The sequence below is a fragment of the Filicampus tigris genome, chromosome 17 (genome assembly GCF_054856515.1).
Source record: "Filicampus tigris isolate MCC_2025a chromosome 17, RoL_Ftig_1.0, whole genome shotgun sequence".
Lineage (NCBI taxonomy): Eukaryota > Metazoa > Chordata > Actinopteri > Syngnathiformes > Syngnathidae > Filicampus > Filicampus tigris.
The window spans coordinates 6,016,898-6,039,297 of record NC_141233.1 but is presented as its reverse complement, the minus strand read 5'-3'; the positions used below and the strand labels follow the sequence as shown (position 1 = coordinate 6,039,297).

The window sequence follows — 22,400 nt, the reverse complement described above, 5'->3', positions numbered from 1 at the left end:
ACAACGTGAGCTTTCTAACATGAAGTATTTCTTAATAAAGTGTGTTTTACTCTGAATAACTTTTCTCCACAATCCGATTCTGAAAGCCACGAAACAATGACGTCTTCAGTCAGCACGTAGACAACCGAAGGACGATCCTCGCAAAAGTAGCGGTAATGTTCGTTATTTTATTTTATATTTAGCAAACACAACAGCCAGGGAGTGGCAAACATAGATGGAAAGAAATATATTACAGAAATAGTGTAACGAATTGGGCTATCTGTGTTGTGGTCGAATTTGTGCTTCGCTGGATTGTGTTTCCGAGGTTGGTGAATGCATCGCGCAGCTCGCTGGATGGGAGGGGATGGAAGCGAGAGGAGCGGAGGAGGAGAGCCGTTGCACTTTTTTGACTGAATGGTTGTCGTACTGTATTGGCGTCGGCTGCGGCCCACAGTAGCCGGTTGGACTAATAAATATGTGATAATTAAACTCCGTCTGTGTTCTTGGAAGACGCTACAATATATTTTAATTAAGCGTGACGTCATCGGCAGGCGCGAAGGACCCAATCACATCTGCTACCCACACCGGTTTGCTGCGGTCTGCGGGCCGGATCTAATCATAAAGCAATATCATCGCAGGGGCCGTAGAAAACCTTATCGCGGGCCACATCCGGGCCTTGACTTTGACATATGTGCTGTAAATTAATAAGAATTATGAAAAAATTTGAAATATATTTTTGGCACTCATGAAGGCCGCAAAGTGCTTCCCAAGACATATACAGAGTAGAGGTTGAATTTTAGTACAAGCACTGCTTTTTGCCTTCATTGTGCACATGGTGCACAGTGCATGTCTTCCTCCAGCAGGTCACATCTGCTGTCAGTCAGATCCATTTGTGCGTGTGTGCGTGATGTAGCTGAATGGATTTTCATTACACTTGATGTTCCACCACTCGCTTTCTTTGACATGGGCGACATCACAGTGATATTCTCCGGCCTTGTTGGGTATGCGTGTGTGTGTGTGGGGGGGGGGGGGGGAGCGGCGGTGGGGTGGCGTTGCGTCTGCGTCTGCGTGTGTGTGTGTGTGTGTGTGTGTGTGTGTGTGTGTGTGTGTATGCGCGCGTCACACTCCTCTTTGTCAAGACACAAAGGCTTGTAAAGCTTTGTCTTGTGTAACACAAAAGGTTGTTCCTGCAGGGTGTCTCTGCTTTGGCTCTGGCTCCTGATTGGCTGAAACTCTTGTTCCCCTTCTTCTTCTTCTTGCATCCATCCATCAAGAGCTGGGTCCTCTCAAGGGCTGCGGTGGTTGAAGTGGTGATGCCAGAGAAGACAGGAAGTAACACAAGTGGACGATATGCACTTGACGACATGGTTTTTGATCGGTTGTGACAGAGAACAACTGGAACCTGATGGACGATAGATAGATAGATAGATAGATAGATAGATAGATAGATAGATAGATAGATAGATAGATAGATAGATAGATAGATAGATAGATACGCAAATTGTTGGATTCTCTACATAGGCTTCGTACTGATTTATATCAGCAAGACAACAGCTCCCCTAAGTGGACACACACAGCATTTAATGGGACTTCAACCCAGGAAGTGATGTGTACAATTTTATCACACTTCCACGATTTTATCAAACGAAATTGAATCCTAATCTAATCCAGATTAGTCATCAATGTAAACGATGTGTCTACATTAAGGTTCACACATTGTAACATCGCCTTGTCATCTGTTGTTTTCAGGCAGGAAGCGTATGAATTATTAATGACGTCACCAGGGTGACCCGCGGTCCCTTTGGCAGTCGACCGCAATGCTTGAAAAATTCCTTTTTATAAAAACTAAAGTTAATGTTTGCTAAATATTTTTGTAAAAATATCATTGTTGTACATTTTGAAAATGTATTTACATCATATAGTTTATTTTAAATATGTTTCTCTTTATTAAAATTATAACCATTCTGTAATCATTGGCTGGGCCTTAACAGGTACGTTAGCAAATATGGTAATTTTTGAGCTGTAAAAAAAATAAATAAAAAGTGGGATAAAAAATAAGATTTTCATTTTATTTAAAGACAACAATTCTGTGTTGTATGCGGCAACTTGTATTGTATCATAGCATTGCCATGGTGATGCAAGCTCCTCTTCAGTAGCACTAAAGACACTAAAGCACTTGTTTTCTATTGCTTCTTATCGTTAGCATATCAATATGATAGCGAAACCCTGAAAAGCTATTATTTACAACACACACACACACATTCTCACACACACTGTCACGGTAGCACACTAATACTCACATGCTTCCTCACACACAAATTCTCTCACAAGCACTCTTCACACGCTCACTTTTTCTCTCACTTACACACACTCTAACACGCTCACACACACACACAAACTCGGAATCATACACACGTTGCTGGCTCTCTCACGCATACACACACATAAAATCTCTCACATACACTTTGTCAAACACAAACTCTCTCACTCACTCATTCTCTCTCCCACACACACAAACACACACTCTCAAACTCACACTCATACGCAAACGCACACATCATGCTTCCTAGAAGCAGTGCAACCATCACATGTCTCAGACATGACAGCAATGAAATGTGGAACCTTCTTCTTCACTTCCTCTTTACGTATTTGGGTTGAGACCAGTCCAGAATGTTCCATTGTGGGTGGGGACATCATGATGACATCACCCACTATGAGTTGAGTGTGAGGAGTTCACAAGTATAAATGTCTGCCAACAGCGCGCTTTTCTCAGCGCTACAGTACGTCGATGTGTTCTTGTACCGTGAAGCTCAGCGTGGAAGTCCGACTGGCCGGGTTCTACTGGCCAGGATCTACTGCACTGAGGAATGAGGCTCGAATCCTCTGCGCCTCGTTGGCGCACAGGTGCCCGTATGCCTTGTTGTACCATTCTGGAGCGCGCCCCCTGCAGGCCACAAGGGGAAAATGACAATGAAATCTGAACAAATGGTCCCGGACCGGTGTTGTTTTCTCATACCTGAGATCCACTCTGGATATGTGCGTCAGCCTGGTTCTGGTCGGCATGCCGCATGGCTCCAGCAGGTAGTGCGACTCCAAGACCACGCCCCGCACCGCTGTGCGCGGGCCGTCGTCGTGATCCACCGACACGCACGCCAACGCACACCAGCCTTGAACGGGGTCCGAACGCCAGGACCTGACGGGAAGCATCACCGTGAGGACACAACCTGACTGAGGCCAAACTCGACTAAATATGGAAAGGTCCCTGGTTTGCTCGCTGGTTTTGGTATGAAACGTGAGCAAATATGGTCATTTTTGAGCTGTAAAAAAATCAAATAAAAAGTAGGATAAAAAATAAGATTTTCATTTTATTCAAAAATCTACATCTTTGCTGCTGTAAAACTGAAAATTTCCCCACTGTGGGATCAATAAAGGCCTTCTTACTTTCTTATCTTAAAACCGTGAGCATACCTGAGTATCACAAAGTCTGTGCGGGGCTGCGGCGCCATGTTGTGACAGGAGTACTGGTACACGTCCGTTTGCTTGTCCAGCGTTTCCACAACCTTCTCCTGCTGTAACTCCATCTGCCAGAGGGGGCGCTCTCGCAGCAGCCGATGAAGAACCTCAGCGGGCGTGGCCTCCACCTCCGTGCTGACGCGCCAACGCCGAAGAGGGTTGCCGTCACCCACCTGAAGGCACAAACGTGTCCACTTAGATCACATGAGTGTGTTTCAGCATTCACACAAGAGCTTCAGTGCAATTGAGATTTACTATGTGATTCTTTTTTTCAAGGTCCTCTTCCCTTATCATTTTAAACAAGTAAGTTATTTAATTAAGACATTAAAAGTGTGTTTGCACCACAGCATTATTTCTATTCAAGTGCATGTCATGAGTATTAATGAAGTGCAAACCTTTTTGGAGGCCAGTTCCATGTGTTCTCCTGCCGGTCGACACATCCACGCTTTGCTTTTGTCTTTGGTTTCCTTCAGAAGGTTGTGGATCAGCTTCTCCACATAAGCATGGTAGGATCCTTCGTCCAGCTCCTCGTCTTCCTCGTCCGCTTCCTCTTCGTCTTCATCCATGTCTTCCTGGCGTATCTTACCCAGCTCGTCCAATGAAGGCGCCGCAAGCTCGGCTTCCGTGTACGAGTTACGGGACTGGCTCACCATCTCCTCCGGGATCTGTGGGAGGACCATCGTGTGAGTGACTGGCGGCGAGATCGGCAAATTGTGACTGACTGATGACCATTCCTCTGCCCGGCACACATTAGGCTGAAATAGCTCAGTTGGGAGAGCGTTAGACTGAAGATCTAAAGGTCTCTGGTTCAAACCCGGGTTTCAGCAAGGGAAGGGTTCAGAGCCTTTTATTTCTGTGCTTATTGTACTGCTATGTGGCCTGTGACTCACCTCATCAGTTTCTATACATGCCCGTTGTTTGACAGCTGACCTGCGACTTGCACCCATTCCTAGCTAGGCCGAAATAGCTCAGTTGGGAGAGCGTTAGACTGAAGATCTCAAGGTCCCTGGTTCAAATCCGGGTTTCGGCATGCGAAGCGCAGAGTCTTTTGTTGCTGTGGTTAATGCACTACTGCGTGTCCCGTGACTCACCAAAGGCCATTTTAGTCTGTATGTGTCCATTGATTGACTGGTGACTAGGTACTCAGTTGGCAGAACGCGAGACTAAAGTCCTAAAGGGAGCTAATTGAAACCCAGTTTTTGGCATGTAAAGCGCAGAGACTTTTGTTGCGGTGGTAATCGTACTGCTACACGTCCTGTGACTCACCACTGGCCAATTTAGGGTCTATATGTGCCCTTTGGTTGAGTGGCGACCAGTACTTAGTCCACCCGAAAGCAAGCAGCGATATCTCAGCTAGTAGAGTGTTAGGCTCAAGATCTAAAGGTCTCTGATAAATTGATCAATTCAAAAAACAAAAAGTGAACCTGAAAAAGGCGCTGACACTCTGTGATCATGTGAGCCAGGCCTTGAGTCGCAGCCATGTTCTCGTTGAGGTCCTTCTGATCTGGTCGGCCGCTGGCATACTTTCTCTGGATGGCCCTTCATCAGCCATCATCAGAAGGACGACAGAGAACGTCAATCAGTTCTATTATATACAGTACACACAATGTATGCTGAAAAAGTCCAATGCCCCATACTTTTTTGTTTTGCGAGATAATAAACGTCGCATATTGGTCTGCAGCGATGACGTACCTTGGCGAGAGCGTGTCGCTCTTGCCCAGGCTGAGGTGGAAAAGGGACGGCGCCAGGCAGACGGCAAGGTTCGCAGCCGTCATCTGGTTTTCGTCCACCTGCGCCGCCACATCGCGCAAGAAATAGAGCAGCGTCTGCAGCGCCTGCCGGTTTTCGTCCGCCATCAGCAAGATGGCTGCCCGCACCGCCTGCAGACGCTGCTCCTTGGGCACGTCTGAGGGGGGGGGGGGGACGAGAAGCGAGTATTACACTGATAGTGTTTTTGTGGTGAAATATAGAGACTTTAAGGCAAAATGTAGTGTTCTAATTGCTTCTCAAATGACTGCACTACTCAGTGACATGGTGACAGATTGCTTTTTTTTTTTTTTTTTTTTTTTTTTAACCACTGAATGATCTCTGGACTGTCAGCATTGATCGCCAGTAAAAGCATATCTCAGCATGTAGCCTGCTACTTACACTGGTAGATGTGCAGGAAGGTTTCTCCCAGCTTGTTGCTCAGCAGTGGCTCCGGAAGGTCCCGGAAGAACTGCTTGAGCATGTCAGCCACGTCGTAAGCCGACTGCTCCTCGAAGTCCACGGCATCGGGCGAGGCGTCGCACCGGTGACGCAGCGCTTGGATGCGAGACTTCACGCCGGACTTGCGGAAGAGACCCACCTGGAGGGAAACCAAAGAACCATCAAGATGAGATGAGAGTAAAACGTTCCATGAGTACCCAGTCCTAAATATGGTGGCTTTATTGATCAAATGTTGTCCTTTGTGGCAAAATGTTGTTTCACTCTCATTTTGAAGAACTCCTTGTCACGAGTACCTGATCCAGACAATGGCGCGTGAGGTGGGCTAGGGCCTGCTGAAGGCAAAGGGGCAGTGGGAAGCCACAACGTTGTACATGCACGATGAGCGGGACCCCAAACACGCTCTTGTCTTTGGAGTCAGGGGACTTTATGCGCTTCATGAATTTTGGCACAGACCTGCAAGGAAACACGGAAAGATGGGTCTTCATTACAGATGTTTTTAATCTTAAAAGTAAAGTATAAATAAAAGTTAAAAAAAAAAAAAAAAGGAAAGTATATGTGGTTCATAATTGGTAGCAATCGGTCAAAATGTCAAGGAGTTTGTCTGTGAGGGACCAAAATGGCTGACTTCCTGTGTTTTTTCAGCCATGGCTTTTGAGCTTGTTTGTGGGTCTATGATAGACATGTCTACCAAATTTCATGCTGCGGAATGAAACTGGCTTTTCAGGCTGAATTAAAAAAAAGCAAAATCAGGTTGGGTGCACCTCAATCGACGCAGCCAAAAATGACGGCTTCGAACCAAAATGACCGTCTTCCTGCCTTTGTGAGACTTTTTGGGGGTCTACACATTAAAGATGAGTTTACCAGATTGTTGCAAAGTAAAAACGGCTTTGGAGGCTGACATTTCAAAAATTGTACGTGGGTCCATTCAGTCTTCATACTGTGGGCTGCAAAAGTCAAGTCACGAGCAGACACTAAGGAGATCTTGTAAATCTTGGGAGTTCTTGTACCCACCAGGTCCAGCCATGCTTGTTGGACATGGAGTACTTCTCCATGATGGCGGTGAGGCGCAGCAAGGAGAACTTGTGCAGCAGGCTGAGCTGAGCGGCCGACTGGCTGCTGATGTGAAGCGACGAAAACGGCTGGTTGAGATGGTCAGACGTCCTGAAACTGGGCCAGCGCACCCTGTAAACACCCAAGCACGGCAAGTGACTTTCTCCGGGATCCTGATTGGCTAAGGTGGTCTTGCAATAAGGGCTCATAGCATTTGACGACCTGTCAACGTGTCGGCACGTGGACTGATTGTCGAGACAAGTGGTTGGGGTCCCTGAAACCTCTGGGATTCACGTGCCAGAAACTTGTGGGCCCACGAAATGTATTGCAATAAATTCTACTGATTCTACTATGACGTGCCCTGCGAAGAAAACGGGTTCGGCAAACGTGGTCTGGATGTATTTCTTACCGTGGTCTTGTCAAGGAAGCCCCAACGCCCGAATCCCTTCTGTCTCGACTGGTCCCGGTGGAGTCTGTATCGTTCAGGGAGACAGGTGTGGTTCTGCCCTCACCATCCTCACCGTCATCGCTGTCCGCGAGTACGCCGCGGCTCCAGTGGTCCACGATCTGCTGTAGGCCACTGACGTGCTGGATGATGTCATCCAAGTGCGGGAACAGGTTGTCCTCTTTCTCCAGGTCGAGGAGGTCTCCCGTGCTGGCATATAGATGGGAACCAGGGACGTTGTCGTACACGCTCACCCTGCTACCCCTCGGAGCTTTTGGGCAGGGGGGCTTGGACAGCGGACGGCCAGACCAGATGTCGTCCGGGTTCTTGCTTTTGGATGGTCGAGAGACGGCGAGGTCAGCTGAGCTTCTCCCGGGTGTCAGGCTCTCGATGGACAGCGCTTTGGGGAAAGTTCCTGGCTTGTGGTCTTTAGGGATATGGATGAGTAGGTTTTCATGCGAGTGGAACTGGGTCCTCTGCCCGTCGGGCCTCTTGCCCTGCAAGGGGAGCTCCATGTCCTCCAGATACTTGCTGCTTCGTTTGCTGGCCGTCCGCGCTCGAGGGGGCGTGGGATCACGAACGGGGCTCACGTTCATCCTGGAAAGGTCGCCGCAGTCGTCGCCAAAGTCCTCGCCGCAGTCATCGCCACAGTCGGCGAGCTCGGCGGCCGATGTTTCGCCGTTGTTCCTGGCCAGGTTTTGCTCTAACTGGCTGATAGGGGTACACTGCAGGACTTGCAGGGCCAGGGGTTCTTCCCCTTGCAGCACTGGTCCGCTAATGACCATCGGGGGTCTGCGCTTGGAGCTCTTGCGCATGGTAGACGGCCCCCAGGTGCGCATCAGCTCCATCCGCCGCAGGAACTCCTTGGCTCTGCTGCGCCCAGCCTGTCCGTGGCGGACCCCCTTGATGGGCAGGGAGTTGTAATGCGGAAGATCACAGGGCGGCGGCCGGTAGGGGGCTGACAGGGACGCCACCGACATGGCGTCGGCCGCCACGGAGGCCGAGTCCTCGCTGCGCAGTGAGGAGATCTCGGCCAGCTCCTGCTCGCTCAGCTCACTCAGAGCGCTCTCGCTGCTGGCCGCGCTGCGCAGGCCATCGCGCCGGAGACCCCGAGGAGCGCCGTCCGACAGGAAGTCCTCCAGGCGGGACCAGCGGCGGCTGCTCCACTCAAACGTCCAACGTTTGCTGATGGCCATCGGGTCATCTTCATCCGAGTCTTCACCCTGCAGTTGAACGCATTTTAGCATGGATTTCAGCTACGGGGACTTTGAAGAGAGAGTTCCCAAATGTCCAAGTTCCTTTCCCTAGAATTAGAAGCTTTTGGTGCCTAGGGAAGAAGGATTATTCCTGGGGTAGTTTGAATATTTTCTCCGAGCTGCGCTTCCAAAGTTCCAGGATATCTTAGGTGTGTCTACTTAATGAACTTTTTGACAATCATGGAGCTAAACTGTTGTGACATAAGAAAAGGTTTTGGAGGACAGCGGAGCTAAAAGGTTTCAATGTAATAGTGTATTTTGACCACTTTACCCTGGAACTCTAGATTAAATGTAACATTAGGAAGAAAAGAAGTCAGACGGTGGGTACAAGTTTGGAGAGATCCAGGAACCTTAAGGGTTGGCTATGAACTCAGCACATTTTGACTATGGAAACTCTAGAAACTAGAGACTTTTGGAGGCCCAGCAAGTTGGTTGAAAGAAAGGACTTTCAAGAGGAACATTTTGTGTCAAGGTCTAAACTGACATAAAATGGTCACTTCCAGATTGTGATGACAAACAACAACAAAACATGTTTGGTAGCGGCATTGCCTATTTCAATCTGATGAATGATGAATGAATGAAGAAGTACATTAAACATCTTACTTTCTTCCTGGGGTGGGTGATGTCCAGTTTCATTGAGGCAGACTTGTTCAGTGTGTTGAGGCGCCTGTTAGACACACACGCACACACACACACACACACACACACACAAACAGTCATTCAAGGACAGTTTTTCCTCAAACATTTTGAGAATCGTCCAATTGAGACGTTCTAAAGCAGTCAAGAATCTTACCGGGACAGAGGCTCCACCAAGTCTCGATCCAAAAAGTCATGGTCCTGTTTCACCGCAGAAATATTGATAGGAAATTGAGAGTCTGAGTGAGTGAGAGAGAGAAGGAGAGAAAGCAAAAAGTATTTATGTTTTATGTGGAAGGTCACCCTGTCACACACGGACGCACGATCAGGAGTGGAAGGCAGTCTCCAAGTGCCCACTTGAACTTCACAGTAGCCAACTTCATCATCCGCAAGTGAAGATCTTTTCATTCCTTTTCAATGTAGTTTGCGTGGGCCAATCTCCTACACAGACTCCCCAAAGTTTTTCCGTCATGCGCATCTCTCCTGTGCTGAATTTAACCGGAATAAGAGGAGTTGCTTCCATTGACTGGGAAAGAAGTTGTCTGTGTTCACTCCCACAACGGCGCAAACCGTTTCTGTATACCGAAAGAAAGAAAACTCTCCATGCACACAGACTGCACTTTGCGCTACACTTGTGCTGGGCCCCAACTAGGAGTAACAAATAAACAGCTTAAAGCAAGCATGCTTTGACCCTAATTTGGAGAATTGGAAATATTTTAGTTTCCTCAAGGCTTCTACTTCTCTCATCTATTTTTTTGAAGTATTACCCTCCTATATTCATTGAACACAGCCAAAATGTCACAAAATGGCTGCCTTTAGGGTTACAAGCGAATGACGCCGTGAATGAAAGTGACAGGAAATGAGAGGCAGAAGAACGCTGTGAGAGTCCCAGTAGCGATTACAAGGCCTTTCCCATGACCCCCCCCCCCCCCCCCCCCACCCCACCCACCGCAGTCACCACCACCCCACCATCCCATCCCCCTCCCTCCGGACAGGAAGAGTAAATCGCGAACAAGACGCAGAAGTGCGAGGGAAGGTGGAAAAAAAAAACTAATCAAAATCCATGACCGTTACCTTCATACAGCTGCGCGTACTGAGGGAAGCCGGCAGCTCTCAGCCAATCGCACGCCTCCTTGGCCTCCAGTTCTGCAAGGCGGGAAACCAATCAGTGTTACACATAGACCTCCACACACACAAATAACGATGCACAAACAACATACAAAAACGACGACACATGCAAAACAGTGACACACAAAAAATTTTATAACGCACACACACACACAAACAGTCTGCTATTCCCATTCCGGCATTCCAAGCGGATGGACGGGGGAGGAACGTTCCGTAGCGACGTACTGGGAATTTTCAGGAATGATTCCATGAGTGGGAAGGTTAGGAAGTCCAGACTTTTATTGACGCCTCAACAACTTTAGCGCTTCAGCTAACTAACTGGCATCGACAGTTGGGAATTAATGCAAGTCACACAGTGTCGCCACGGCAACAAGGCCTAGTCAGGACTTTTACAACTTGTTTTACTGCTATTTTCCGCTAGCGTGTCTGATGCTCTAGGAGTGTGTGCGTGTTTATGAGCACGTTAAAGCACTACGCACATTTTTGTGCTGACAATCATCATAACGCAGCCAGTCATCATGTTTGTCAAACAAAATAAATTGCTAACTTTTTTTAGAATATCTTAGACAAATATAACTTCATTAAACATATAAACATGGCTTTACATTAAGCTAAATAAATTTTTTTTTGTACACTCGGTTAGATAAAAATAAATCTAATGTAATAAAACTATATTCATAGCCACAGATTAAACTGAACAAACAATGAATTGCTTGTACGTTTATGTTGCTAAAAATATATTGTTAGCACATTAAATTACACCCATCCATCCAAACGTTTAAATAAATTACATTAGAAATCATTCATATATAGCCTAATGAAATTAAAGTGTAAGTATGTCTACAAATTAATGAAACAAAAATGATAAAATTTAATTGTGGGATCAAATTGCTTGACTATCTTGTTAGATAAAAATAACAAAAAGATAAAATGTCATTTTATACATGCATACAAATTAAATAAGCAAAATTCCTTGCCTCTTTAGGTAAATTGATTTAATAAATACATTGATAAACAGGCCTGCAATTCAGGTTAAGAAAATTGCTTGTTTTTATACATTGCTAAATGAAATGTAATAAAATACAATAAAATTACACATTGTCCTAGCCTGTGGATTAAACTCAAGCAAAAGAGAAACATAAATTAAAAATACAATTATATTTAACTCAACTTATATACAGTATAAGCCTACAAATCCATGTATTAATTGTAAATCATTTACATTAAAGCCTTTCTAGGCCTACACAACTGCAAAAAAAACAACAAAAAAACGATCTTATGGAAAAATGAATTAATAAAATCTACCTTCTGGCTACATTGACTATAATAACTTCTGCCTGGCAACAGAAAAATCAACCACAATGAAACAAACAAACATAAAAAATAAAACAAATAGAAGCCGACTTGTTCCGAGAAAAGTCAACATTTTATCTCCATCAAAGCCGCTAATGATGCCGACTTCCTGAGGCCGCGTTCCCACAACTTTTCCAAAGCCGGGTGCCTTCATCATTAACCCTCCTCATCCTCATCATCGTCATTGTCCAACACGCCAGAAGACGACGACGAGAAGCTTACTTGATGTCTTCATGGCTCGGGCCACATCTTCATCCCGCCTGTGTCACAGCTTCTCCTCACACCTCCTCTGAACTCTCGAAGCAGCCTCAACACACTTGCCTTCATCGCTCTTCCTCCTCCTTCTTCTCCTTCTGCTCCTTGTCCTCACCTCTTTACTACGCTAAACTCCCACTACCTCCTCTTCTTCATCACCGCGACACAGCCGCCAAGCCTGTGTGGCCTCTGCACAGGAAATGACTCGCTACACTTGGCTTGTCTCCGCCTTGGAGGTCAGCTGGACTTCTTCTCTCGTCGTTATTGGACGGAACACAAACACGTACACGCACACACACACACACACTTACACACCCAAAAACTGTCAAAAACAAAAAAATCAATAATGGATTTTTGCCGGTTTTGGGCTGTGAGCATGTCACCGTGAGAAACAATGCTAACAAAAAAATGTGTTTATCTTCAATGTCTGTGCTTTCATTTTCATAGAAAGCAATGCAGGCGCAAATAATTGAGGCACAGCATCTCCATTGGCAATTTAACTGTAAATATCAAATCAAGAGACACAGGCGCATATAGATGCACAATTTCCTTGTGAAAACCTATTTACACGTCAACATAAAGACATAGGTCCAGAAGTTCCTTCATAGCATGAAACTAAACACCCAAAAAAGTCACTTGGACACAACTCTCTCAGTAACATAACTTCAAAACATCAGAAGAAGAGACACAGGTGGTGCACAACTCCCAAGTTTAAACATAAAAAAAGGAGACAGGCGTACAACTCCCATTTGTAACATAAGAGTAAACATGAAAGAGTACGGCACTGATGCATTTTGCGGCACAAGTGCATAAAGACCAGCAACTTTCCTCGTTGCACAACTTTAAATATCAAAGAAAGGGACATAGGTGCACGTAGGGACACAATTTCCTTGGCAACATGACTTCAAACACCCAAGAAAGCGACTTGGGTGCACAACACGCGTTTGTGTGTGTGTGCATGTATGGGAACAAAGCTTGGATTATTCCTCGGCATCATAGAATTTAATCAAGAGATGAATTAGCACACAAACGTGCCAGTGGACGCACACATGAGGTGGTTAATCCCAGCCACCACCTACGCCGCTGGGCTGTGTGTGTGTGTGTGTGTGTGTGTGTGTGTGTGCAAGGTAATTCCTCCTACAATGTCCCGGCAAGCCTTTCATTTCCCGCTTTTTTTTTTGGCAGGCGTCTACTCAATACAACAAAAGCTCAAAAGTCTGGGAATTTTTATTTTCTCTTCCTCTGCCATCATAAAAAAGGTTTAATCCAAGCAACAGGTGGCGCTGTAACAACCGGTAACAACAATGCCATTGGCACTAATTGGGAGTTTGAAGAAAGTCACATGTGGAAAAGGCACAACAACAGCAATGGTGAAATGAGTTGCGACATCATGCGAGACGTGTATGTGTATGCGTGTGTGCGTAAAAAAAAATACTATAGTTTGATCCTGGAACAGACTATTGCAATATTTCTAATCAGAAAAGATGGCTCCTAAAATAGTTTCCAGATTTGGACAAATGAAACAAATAATCATTCCCACTTTGTGGACATCGATTGTGTGACATTATTTCCTGTCCTCCCATTCCCAAGCGTTCCTAATGGCAACACATAGTCGGGATAAAACCAGAAACAGGAAGCCAGCGGGATTGAATGTGAGAAAGATAGATAAGGTAGATAACATAGATTAGATAGATAAAATAGATTAGATGGATTAGATAGATAGATTACATTAGATAGATAGATAGATTAGATGGATAGAAGAAGTCTATGATTTCGGACTGTCCCTGAAGGCAACATCGGCACAAGGAGACGACAAGGTTAGAACATTTGGGAGGGGTTACTGAGGCATATCCTCCAGCAGGGGGAGCTTCAAACACATTTCATTTCTCCAATGACGTACTTGGACCAAATAACTTATTTTTACCAATCATACATTAGAAGAGAACATATAATGTACATTGTAATGAAACTGTCATTAGTGTAGAATGCACAATTGCACACTGTAAACAAAAATTTCCCAACTTGGACAAAACGAACAACTTGGCAGTGATTGATTGACAGCCAAGCAGCAGGATGGAACTCGTTTACGCAAGCCGCATTTTATATCTGTCAGCATCTTTCTTTTTTTTTTTTTAAATAGACACCTCACACGCAACATCGGGGAGCGATCGGGTATGACAAGACCTGGCACGTCGGAATGCTTTGACTTTTGCTCTGGTGCATTGTGTTTACATTTGGAGGAAAATAGACATCATGTGACAGGAAGTAGAGGAAGTGACAGCTGATGAAAACAATGGCTGCAGTCACCAAAGAGACATGTGCTTAATCCATTGTAAACAATAAATGAGCAGCAGCCAGTTTAGGCAGCTGGCGTTCTAGTTTATTCTTCTTGCATTTCAGTTTCTACAGCCAATTCAAGCAGTCTTTCTTCTATTCCTGTTTCACATGGCAGCCTTTAAGTTTTCATGTAGTTCCCATGATGATTTCTACAGCAGCCCGTTTAGGCAGTCTGATCCTGTTTTGACTTCTACACCAGCCCGTTTGGGCAGCCTTTGTATATTAATGTTTACTTCCTGTTTCATATTCTACAGCAGCCTGTTTTAGCATCCTTTGTTCTATTCCTGTTTCAAATACAGCAGCCCGTTTGGACAGCTAACTAGTCGGGCATGAATTAACTGCGACAAAATCCATCAGCAATATACTGATAATCGAATATACATCAAAAAGGTGACTTAGGGGTCCCCGTGGGGGTCTACCTTGCTCCAGCCTCCGAAGCAGCTGCTTTCGGGCAATGATGCGCGAGAGGCGGAGGGCCGAGCGGCGTCGGGGGGTCTGGCCCAGCCTTAGGTAGTGATCCTGGCCATCGGGCGTCATGGCCTCCAGGCACGTCCCTTCGTTGGCACTGTCGCTGTCACTTTCGCCGCTATTCGGCGTCTCCGCGGGGGTTCCGTGCTCAGTTTCCACCTCCTCTTCCTCCATGGCGGACTTCCAAACAGAACAGGCCGATTTCTCTGGATGATTCCCGTGCAATCACTCCTTAAGAATTCCTCTGACATGCCCTCACTGGAACGGAGGCCCCCGCCCTCTACTTCTTGGCGACCAATCATATTGCTTACTCCAACGCTGGTGTCTCTCACCTGCACTCACGAGCTTCCCACAAATGCCATTCCTTTTGGTCACGACCCGGAGAGGACGCAAGAACAATAGTCAGTAGTCAGTGTGTATGTTCCTAATTCCAGTCTTTAAACAAACCGAGTTCTAGACCCTACACTCACATAGTTCGACAAACTAGATTAATTTAGTTTTATCATAAACAAACCCAAGTCGTAGGTCTTTGTGTGCGTGTGTGTGTGTGTGTGACCTAGTGAGGAATGTTGCCATTGTTTCCAAGTGACCAATATTCCACATCCTCTAGTATGACGTTTCACATGGGTCCACACACTCACACACACCCACACCCACACACACGCACACACCGAAGCATGTAATTTGAGGAGACTGCCCTCTAGATGCAAAATCATAGTACTGTAACACAACTTGACTCACACGCATAAAGTATGTGTGATGAATTTTGACATTGATGCGACACACACACGCAGTCTAAGTGCACGTGTACACATGCATAACATGAGATAACATATATATGATGTCACTTTGGACACGCACGTTGCCATGGTTACAGCAGGAACCAATAGCTGTCCTAAGTAGCAGCAGACGTTAGCATTAGCATGTAAGCTAAACAACTTGCACACGTTATTGACTATAACACAACACATATTCATAAGTGTTACTAAACACATCGGCCACTTCATTAGGAACAACCACTAATTAGATCCAATAGAAACATGCATACAATAATCAACTATTGCCACACACAAGGGAGAAAAGTGCATGTGCGCTCAAACTCCTGATATCACTCTGAAGCTCTTTCTCTCGAATAACAATTACATGAGCGCCAACTTGGGACAGCCACTCATTAGGTACCCCTGAATGAAATCCCATTGAACATTTTCTAATAATGTCATGACTGACTATAATAATAATGATGATGATATTGAACAAAAGCTACATTTTTCTTGTGCCAACAATTAATAAAAAATCAATTACTGCCAAGTTCACCTAAATCTGCCCCCCTCAACCACCCTCCCCCTTGACACCCTAAACTTGGTGCATTGGCGCGCACGAGGAATACTTGACAACGTCCCACGCATGCGCACACCTGGGACCGCGCATGCTGACAAGCTGGCATCTGAAACCCGGAATGACCCCCCCGAGCCCCCACCCCAACACACCCCCAAACACATACTAAATGTGACATTGACCTTCCCAAAATACACGCACACACTAACAACTTTACTGCATTGAGGACAATTCGCGTGACGTAACCAATCGGCATGCTGTCATTCAAGTGAAAAACACCCAAAATGGAGTCAAGCATGCATGACTGACCTGCCAGTCGCCTCTCGCGCACATTCCTCCACAGCAGATCCCACGCTTTGGCCGTGGACTCCCTCAGCTGCTCGCTGATGGACCTCCGCAGATGCAGCGTGGCCGTCCTCCGCGGGCTCGTCATGGCTCACGCATCCCGGTCCTGAGACGAGACGGATCCCTTCCCACAAAAAAAAAGGAGACGCTGTGAGCGTCCTCTGCCGCTGCGTCAGTCGTCACCTCCTCCGCAGTCCCACCGTCCGGACGATGACTTCTTCGTCGTCTTTTCCCGCCACTGAAATGTCCACTTGGTCGCGCGGGTGTTTGCTTGGGTGTCCCGTGCGTCCGTACACGTCCACGTGCACGCGTCTTGAGACGTCAACGCAAAGTTGTGCGCGTGCGCGACTGAGGCTGAGGCTGGACGGGTGACAAGGCGAGCCAGATGTGAATGAAACCCCCGCCGGCCCCTCCCCACGTATGCACAGTCACACACGCTCTCTCACAGTCACACACACTTACATACGCACCCACGTAGTCTCTCTCACACAGAGTCACACTCAATTAACAAAAACATTCTTTCACGCACAAATTCACACACACATTATCACAGTCACTCATACGTCTCTATTACTCTCAGGTAAAAAACTCACACCAATACACTCTCTTGTGCACAAACAAACACTCATACATACATACTCTGTTGTACACACAATCATACGCGAATACTCCGACACACACCCACACAAACACTCTCATTTACATACTCACATCACATAAACACACTTTCTCTCACTACTCTAATACACACTAACGCACACACACTTTAACTCTCGCTCTCACACTTACACACAAACACTCAGGACAAGTCAAGCCACCCACTCACTCAAACAAGGATGCCTTTCAATCTCACGTGTACACACACAAACACACACATGCATTCATTGCCAAGAAAGCATTTCCTTACAAATCTTGTGAGAGATAGAGTGAGAGAGAGATCCAAAGCACTCATACACCAAGTACTCCTTGTGTGATATTGCACTAGTATCTACACCGGGAATTCTTTCTTGGCTGGGCTACAGCAGCGATGAAGACAACAACAAAACACACTGACAGCCTGTCAACTACAGTACGCCAAAGCAACAGGTGGTGCTTTAAACACCCCAAAGTCAGGCCATTTTTAGTGACATTTTTTTTTTTTAAACTACACTCTTCAAAAGCTAACGTTTTTGCATCCCTATTCTGCCCGTGAATCGCTTCATCACACATTTTAGGTCAAGCTCGGACCTTGCAGTGTTGACTTATCGGAGTTTCCTGGCTTATGGCGAGTCATCAAAGTTGAGCATTGACAAAAAAATCAAATAAAAACTGTTTGTAATAAGTTAGCGGCATTCATCTGTTGACAAAGGAACAAGGACGCTCATATTTAAAGGAACCCCGGCCTATACATTTGCAATTTTCAAAATAGCTACAAAATGGCTGCTTCAAATCAAAATGGCAGACTTCCTGTGTCTTTTCAAGTCATGGCTTCCAATTGAGACATTTTTGTGGGTCGCCTTACGATGGACGTGTCTTCCAAATGTCACGATGCTATGTGAAACTGGCTTCAGGGGGGGAATTTTCAAGATGTAACCTCAAGTTATTACCTTGTGGTGTTATCCTCGTTGTTGACCCCAAAATGGCTGCTTCAAATCAAAACAGCAGACTTCCTGTTTGTTTTCAGTGACGGCTTCTTGAGACATTTTTGCACATGTACTCATGATCCACACGCTTACCAAATTTCATGTTGCCGTGTGGAGATGAAGACTAATTTGGTGGAAGTGATTCCGAGCTGGAGGGTGATTCACAGGAATCCATTTTAGGAATGCCGGGACCGCTCCTCAGCTGCCCGCCGCCAGACACTCGGGCCATCAGACATCCCGTCCTGGGGTGTCCAGTTCCAGGTCGTCATTTTTGGAGTGGGTTGGACATGTCCGCTCGTGGGCGGACTCCTGCCCTCACCCGGGGACCGAGCTGGCGTTCCCCAAGTTCTTCACCCAGGATGCACTGCAAAATTTATGACCAGAATGAAGTTTCCAAATTATGGCATGCCACATTTGCTCTTCCACTCTAAACTACGTACTGTATGAGGTGTGTCCCAATACTTTTGACCACACGTATTCTCTCCCACACACGCAAACACGTGCATTCTCACACGCACAAACTGCACTTGGGATGGTAAATAAATTCCTGATTGATTCCTGATTGGCTGAAAGGTGTAATCGAATACTTTTGTTATGAGGACAGGCAGCAGCTGCACATGCTCACAAGCGTCCAGGTTAGCGAGTTCAAAATCGTCATTATTATTATTATTCTCCATATACTCATATGATCAAAGGCATCCGGTCCAGACCACACCCCCGCACCGGAAAAAATGTCTGCAGTTGATCTCAGGCCTCTTCTTCCTCTTCCTCGTTCTTCATCTCTGTTGGCTGGCGTCTATTTTGGGCATCGCTCACGCAACGCATTCGTCACACAACACACACACACTCGCACAAGATGGATGCGCCGTGTGCAAAGAGTGAAAAACATTCACATTAAATTGAAGGAGCAGATGGGACTCACCTTGACCTAAATTCTCAAAACTGCACACATCGGCGCACACATGTACAAAAACATGCGCACACGCACTCATTTATCAGTAGGCGCGTTACTTCCATTTAGTATCCATTTGATACTTGTATTTTTTTTCTACATACAACGCAGCTGACTATTCTTGCTGCTCTTCACCTTTACTTCTATGTATGGTACATATTTAGTTTATAATGGACTTCTTATATATAAACTATTAATTGATATAACCATTTTTTTTTGCAACATAGAGTACAACCCTGCTGACTACTGGTGCTTTTGTTCACATTCACTTCTGTCAAAATCCCATCAATTTATTCCTGGACGTCAGTTCAATACAGATTTATTCTAATCAAAATGTAAGATTTAAAGTGTCGTTGTGACAACAAATATGAAAAAATAAATAAACAGCAACTTTTTAGTTTCAAGCGTTGGACTTTTCCAAGGAGGTTGGAAGCTGTTCTTGTTTTCCTTCCTGTTCGTAGGAGTGTGAGTCTGCTCTTCTTGGTCTGAGTCCGAGTCAGATTTGAAATCTTTGTGTTTTTTCGTGTGGATTTTTAACTAAATAGTTTTATTTTATTAGCTCAGTAGTTTTAATTTGTTTGCTTTGCAGCACTTTTGTATTTCAGCATTTTATATTTCTACTTTTGTCGCATAACAGATTTTTAGCATTGTGGCTACTTAATCTTCTATCTTTTGAGCTAATTTCCATAATAGTCTTGTAGCTTTGCCGCTTTCTACCCTCGTAGATTGATAGTCCCGGAGCTTTGGTTTTGAGCCTTGTCACTGTGAAGCGCGATAAGATAACACTGTAGCTTGATAGCCTTGCAACCTTAAAGTAGTGTAGCCTGGTAGCCTTGTAGTCTGATGGATAATGATGTATGACTGGTCTCTATAATTCTAATTTGTGTGGGAATGTGTGTGTGTGTTTAGTGTACATGTGCCTGTGTGTCTCATGTTACTGTCAGTGATAGTGTGTGGTGGAGAGGCGCAGCGTGGGTAATGAGGCCCAGGAGGCCAGCCGGAGTTCAGAATTCTTAATATTGTGTGCATGTGTGTATGTGCACGCGCGTGTGTATGTATGTGTTGTAGAAACAGTATATCATGACTTCTGGGTGGTTGTCGAGGCCTGACAGACTGCCTGACTGAGAATCCTGTAAGAGACATTCCAAGAAATCCACTTTTATCATAAAGCAGGAATGTAAGGAATCCAACCAAATCAATGCAAACACACGTTCTTTTACCTGCCGAGAGGCTGGTAGTCCTGGCTGCTGCCTGTGGTAAAACAAACACACAAAGCAAGAATAACAACATGAGTTTGAGGTATCAAACTTTGCCGTCATGCCCTGCTCACATGAAATGACAATAACTCATTTGGGCATTTAGTCGATCCCTAGAAATCGACCAAAACAGGGCTACTTTTAAAATAAAACTGGAGAGTATTTGTGTCTTGGATCCTTAAGACTTTTTGTGGGTTTACTCATGCTAGACATGTCTACCAACTTTCATGTTGCCAAATGAAACTGCCTTTGGGGGCTGAATTTTCAAGACTTTGGCGGAGGTTCTTACCTTGCGGAGCTATTTTAGTTATCTAAAATATCCTTCCAACCAAAACGGCAGACTTTGGGGCCATTTTGTGTCAGATTACTCATTAATAGTTCTCACTTCTGAACCATCTCAACCACTAACGTCACATTGAACTAAAACGATGTGAAACGTGCAGCTACTCGCATTTTAAATAACAGCTCCCCCGGCCCGCCAGACGCTGGCGTTGAGCCGAGCACAATTAATATGATTTTATGAGTCGTCGCGATGAGGTGCGCGGTCAATTTAAGAGCAAATTGAGGTTAGCACATTGACGAGCTCAGCATAAACGGGAGTCGAGAAAAAATGCGGAATAAACCTTGAAAGGACGCGGTTTGAGCCGGCACGCTGTGGTTAGCCTCTGCATGGATGCCAGACAAACACATTTAAAAAACGAGGCAAACATGCAAACTATTATTTTTAATTAATTAACCACATTGTCAGCGCCTGGACACAGCGCCCCCTGCTGAAACTACATCTTACTGGAAGAACGACTGATATTCAGTCGACATGGCCTATGTAAATAATGTCACTTGAGTCTTTCCGCAAGTGACAACCGTCATTCTTCTGACTGTATAATAAGTCATTTTAAACCTTTTCACAAAACAAGGAAATACACAGTAAATTTGACAACCCAGAAGAGCGCGATCCATGCAAAAAAGCAACTGTCCAAAGTACCGGAGTGATATTAATTTTAATGTGCTCCACCCAATGGTGGTGCACCGTTCAGGAAATGAACACTCTGCTTTGTTTGAGCCAATTGGGGACTCCCAGAGGCTGATAACGTCACATAGACCCCCTTTGTGGACCGTCCGATACACGCGCGCGCGCACACACACGTACACTTACACGCACGCACACGCCCACGCCCACGTCCGCACACGCTCACGCGCATGCACGCACACGCCGTATAAATATAAACACTGCCCACTTCTTGTCCCTCCTCATTTCCCAAAGTCATCACGTTGGCCACTTTGGGCCACAACAGTAGGCCTACAGATATTTCCTGTGCGCTGCACACATTCCTGCACACATGCATGTGCCTACTGGGGGTTATTTTTACTCTCAGGGAAGGTGCGTGGGCATGGCTTTTACTTGCAACACAACACACTTCCACACACACGCACTCACACCATCATAGTGAGATACACGTTGAAATATTAACAAGGTTCACTAGAAAGTCAACTTTTAATATCAAGTGAACCGACAAGCACAAGACAAACATTGATTTTCAGCTACTGCTGCCTCTTGTATTGGACAACATTAAAAATTAATAGGGGCGGCATGGTGGTCGACTGGTTAGCACGTCAGCCTCACATTTTAGAGGTCGTGGGTTCGATACCGGCCCGGCCTCCCTGTGTGGAGTTTGCATGTTCTCCCTGTGCCTGCGTGGGTTTTCTCCGGGTACTCCGGTTTCCTCCCACATTCCAAAAACATGCGTGGTAGGTTAATTTGACACTCTAAATTGTCCCTTGGTGTGATTGTGAGTGCGGATGTTTGTTTATCTCTGTGTGCCCTGCGATTGGCTGGCAACCAAGTCAGGGTGTCCCCCGCCCACTGCCCGAAGACAGCTGGGATTGGCTCCAGCACTCCCCTTCTACCCTTGTGAGGATAAGTGGTAACGATAATGGATGGATGGATGGATAAAAATGAATAGGATCCTGCGCTAATATACTACAGGATAATTTTTACAACAAGGACACACACAAAAAAATGTATAGCTATACTGACTAATATTAAAATACAGTAGTGTAGTAGGACCGAGTGTTCATAAACAATGAGGGAGAGGTTTTGTCACGCATAAAAGTTAAATAAAAATTGTACCTACACTGTAATAAAAACAAACTGTTGTTTTTAAGGGAAAAACTGGCAGCTGTGGTTGCCAGAAAAATACTGAAAAAAAAAAGCAGGGTATAAAACATATTGCAGAACAAACAACCTGTTGCTGCCATTTAGTG

The 22,400-nt window shown here is 45.5% G+C and overlaps 1 protein-coding gene and 2 non-coding genes across 9 annotated transcripts; 2 read left to right on the top strand and 1 right to left on the bottom strand.

Moving 5' to 3' along the window:
* Positions 1–2,034: 2,034 nt before the first annotated feature.
* stard13a (StAR related lipid transfer domain containing 13a) lies at positions 2,035–21,163 on the bottom strand. 7 transcript variants are annotated; one of them, XM_086012701.1, is made up of 18 exons: positions 20,762–20,868; positions 20,103–20,133; positions 18,654–20,012; positions 16,509–18,294; positions 16,273–16,432; positions 10,162–10,233; positions 9,245–9,326; positions 9,055–9,118; positions 7,160–8,418; positions 6,712–6,882; positions 5,994–6,153; positions 5,641–5,839; positions 5,185–5,398; positions 4,917–5,031; positions 3,888–4,157; positions 3,448–3,665; positions 2,996–3,172; positions 2,035–2,923 (listed from the first exon to the last, which is right to left on the bottom strand). In XM_086012701.1, exons 5-18 carry the CDS (start codon positions 16,394–16,396, stop codon positions 2,818–2,820), a joined length of 3,231 nt encoding a protein of 1,076 aa, XP_085868827.1. In that variant the 5' UTR covers positions 16,397–16,432; positions 16,509–18,294; positions 18,654–20,012; positions 20,103–20,133; positions 20,762–20,868; the 3' UTR covers positions 2,035–2,817. The 7 variants fall into 7 exon arrangements, with proteins under 7 accessions (XP_085868827.1, XP_085868830.1, XP_085868829.1 ...); XM_086012704.1 differs by having other exon boundaries at positions 16,273–16,668; positions 18,024–18,294; XM_086012703.1 differs by lacking the exon at positions 20,762–20,868 and adding an exon at positions 21,077–21,163 and having other exon boundaries at positions 16,273–18,294.
* Positions 4,247–4,319, top strand: trnaf-gaa (transfer RNA phenylalanine (anticodon GAA)). Its single transcript has one exon. It is a non-coding gene; the product is annotated as a tRNA-Phe (tRNA).
* Positions 4,450–4,522, top strand: trnaf-gaa (transfer RNA phenylalanine (anticodon GAA)). The gene has a single exon. It is a non-coding gene; the product is annotated as a tRNA-Phe (tRNA).
* Positions 21,164–22,400: the final 1,237 nt, after the last annotated feature.

Bases quoted from the DNA above. Each gene is read 5' to 3' on its own strand.
- stard13a (XM_086012700.1), bottom strand. From the start codon at position 14,802: ATGGAGGAAGAGGAGGTGGAAACTGAGCACGGAACCCCCGCGGAGACG. The intron at 9,327-10,161 runs GTAACGGTCATG...TCACTCACTCAG, and splicing joins GTACGCGCAGCTGTATGAAG to ACTCTCAATTTCCTATCAAT. The intron at 6,883-7,159 runs GTAAGAAATACA...GGGTGTTTACAG, and splicing joins GCTTCCTTGACAAGACCACG to GGTGCGCTGGCCCAGTTTCA.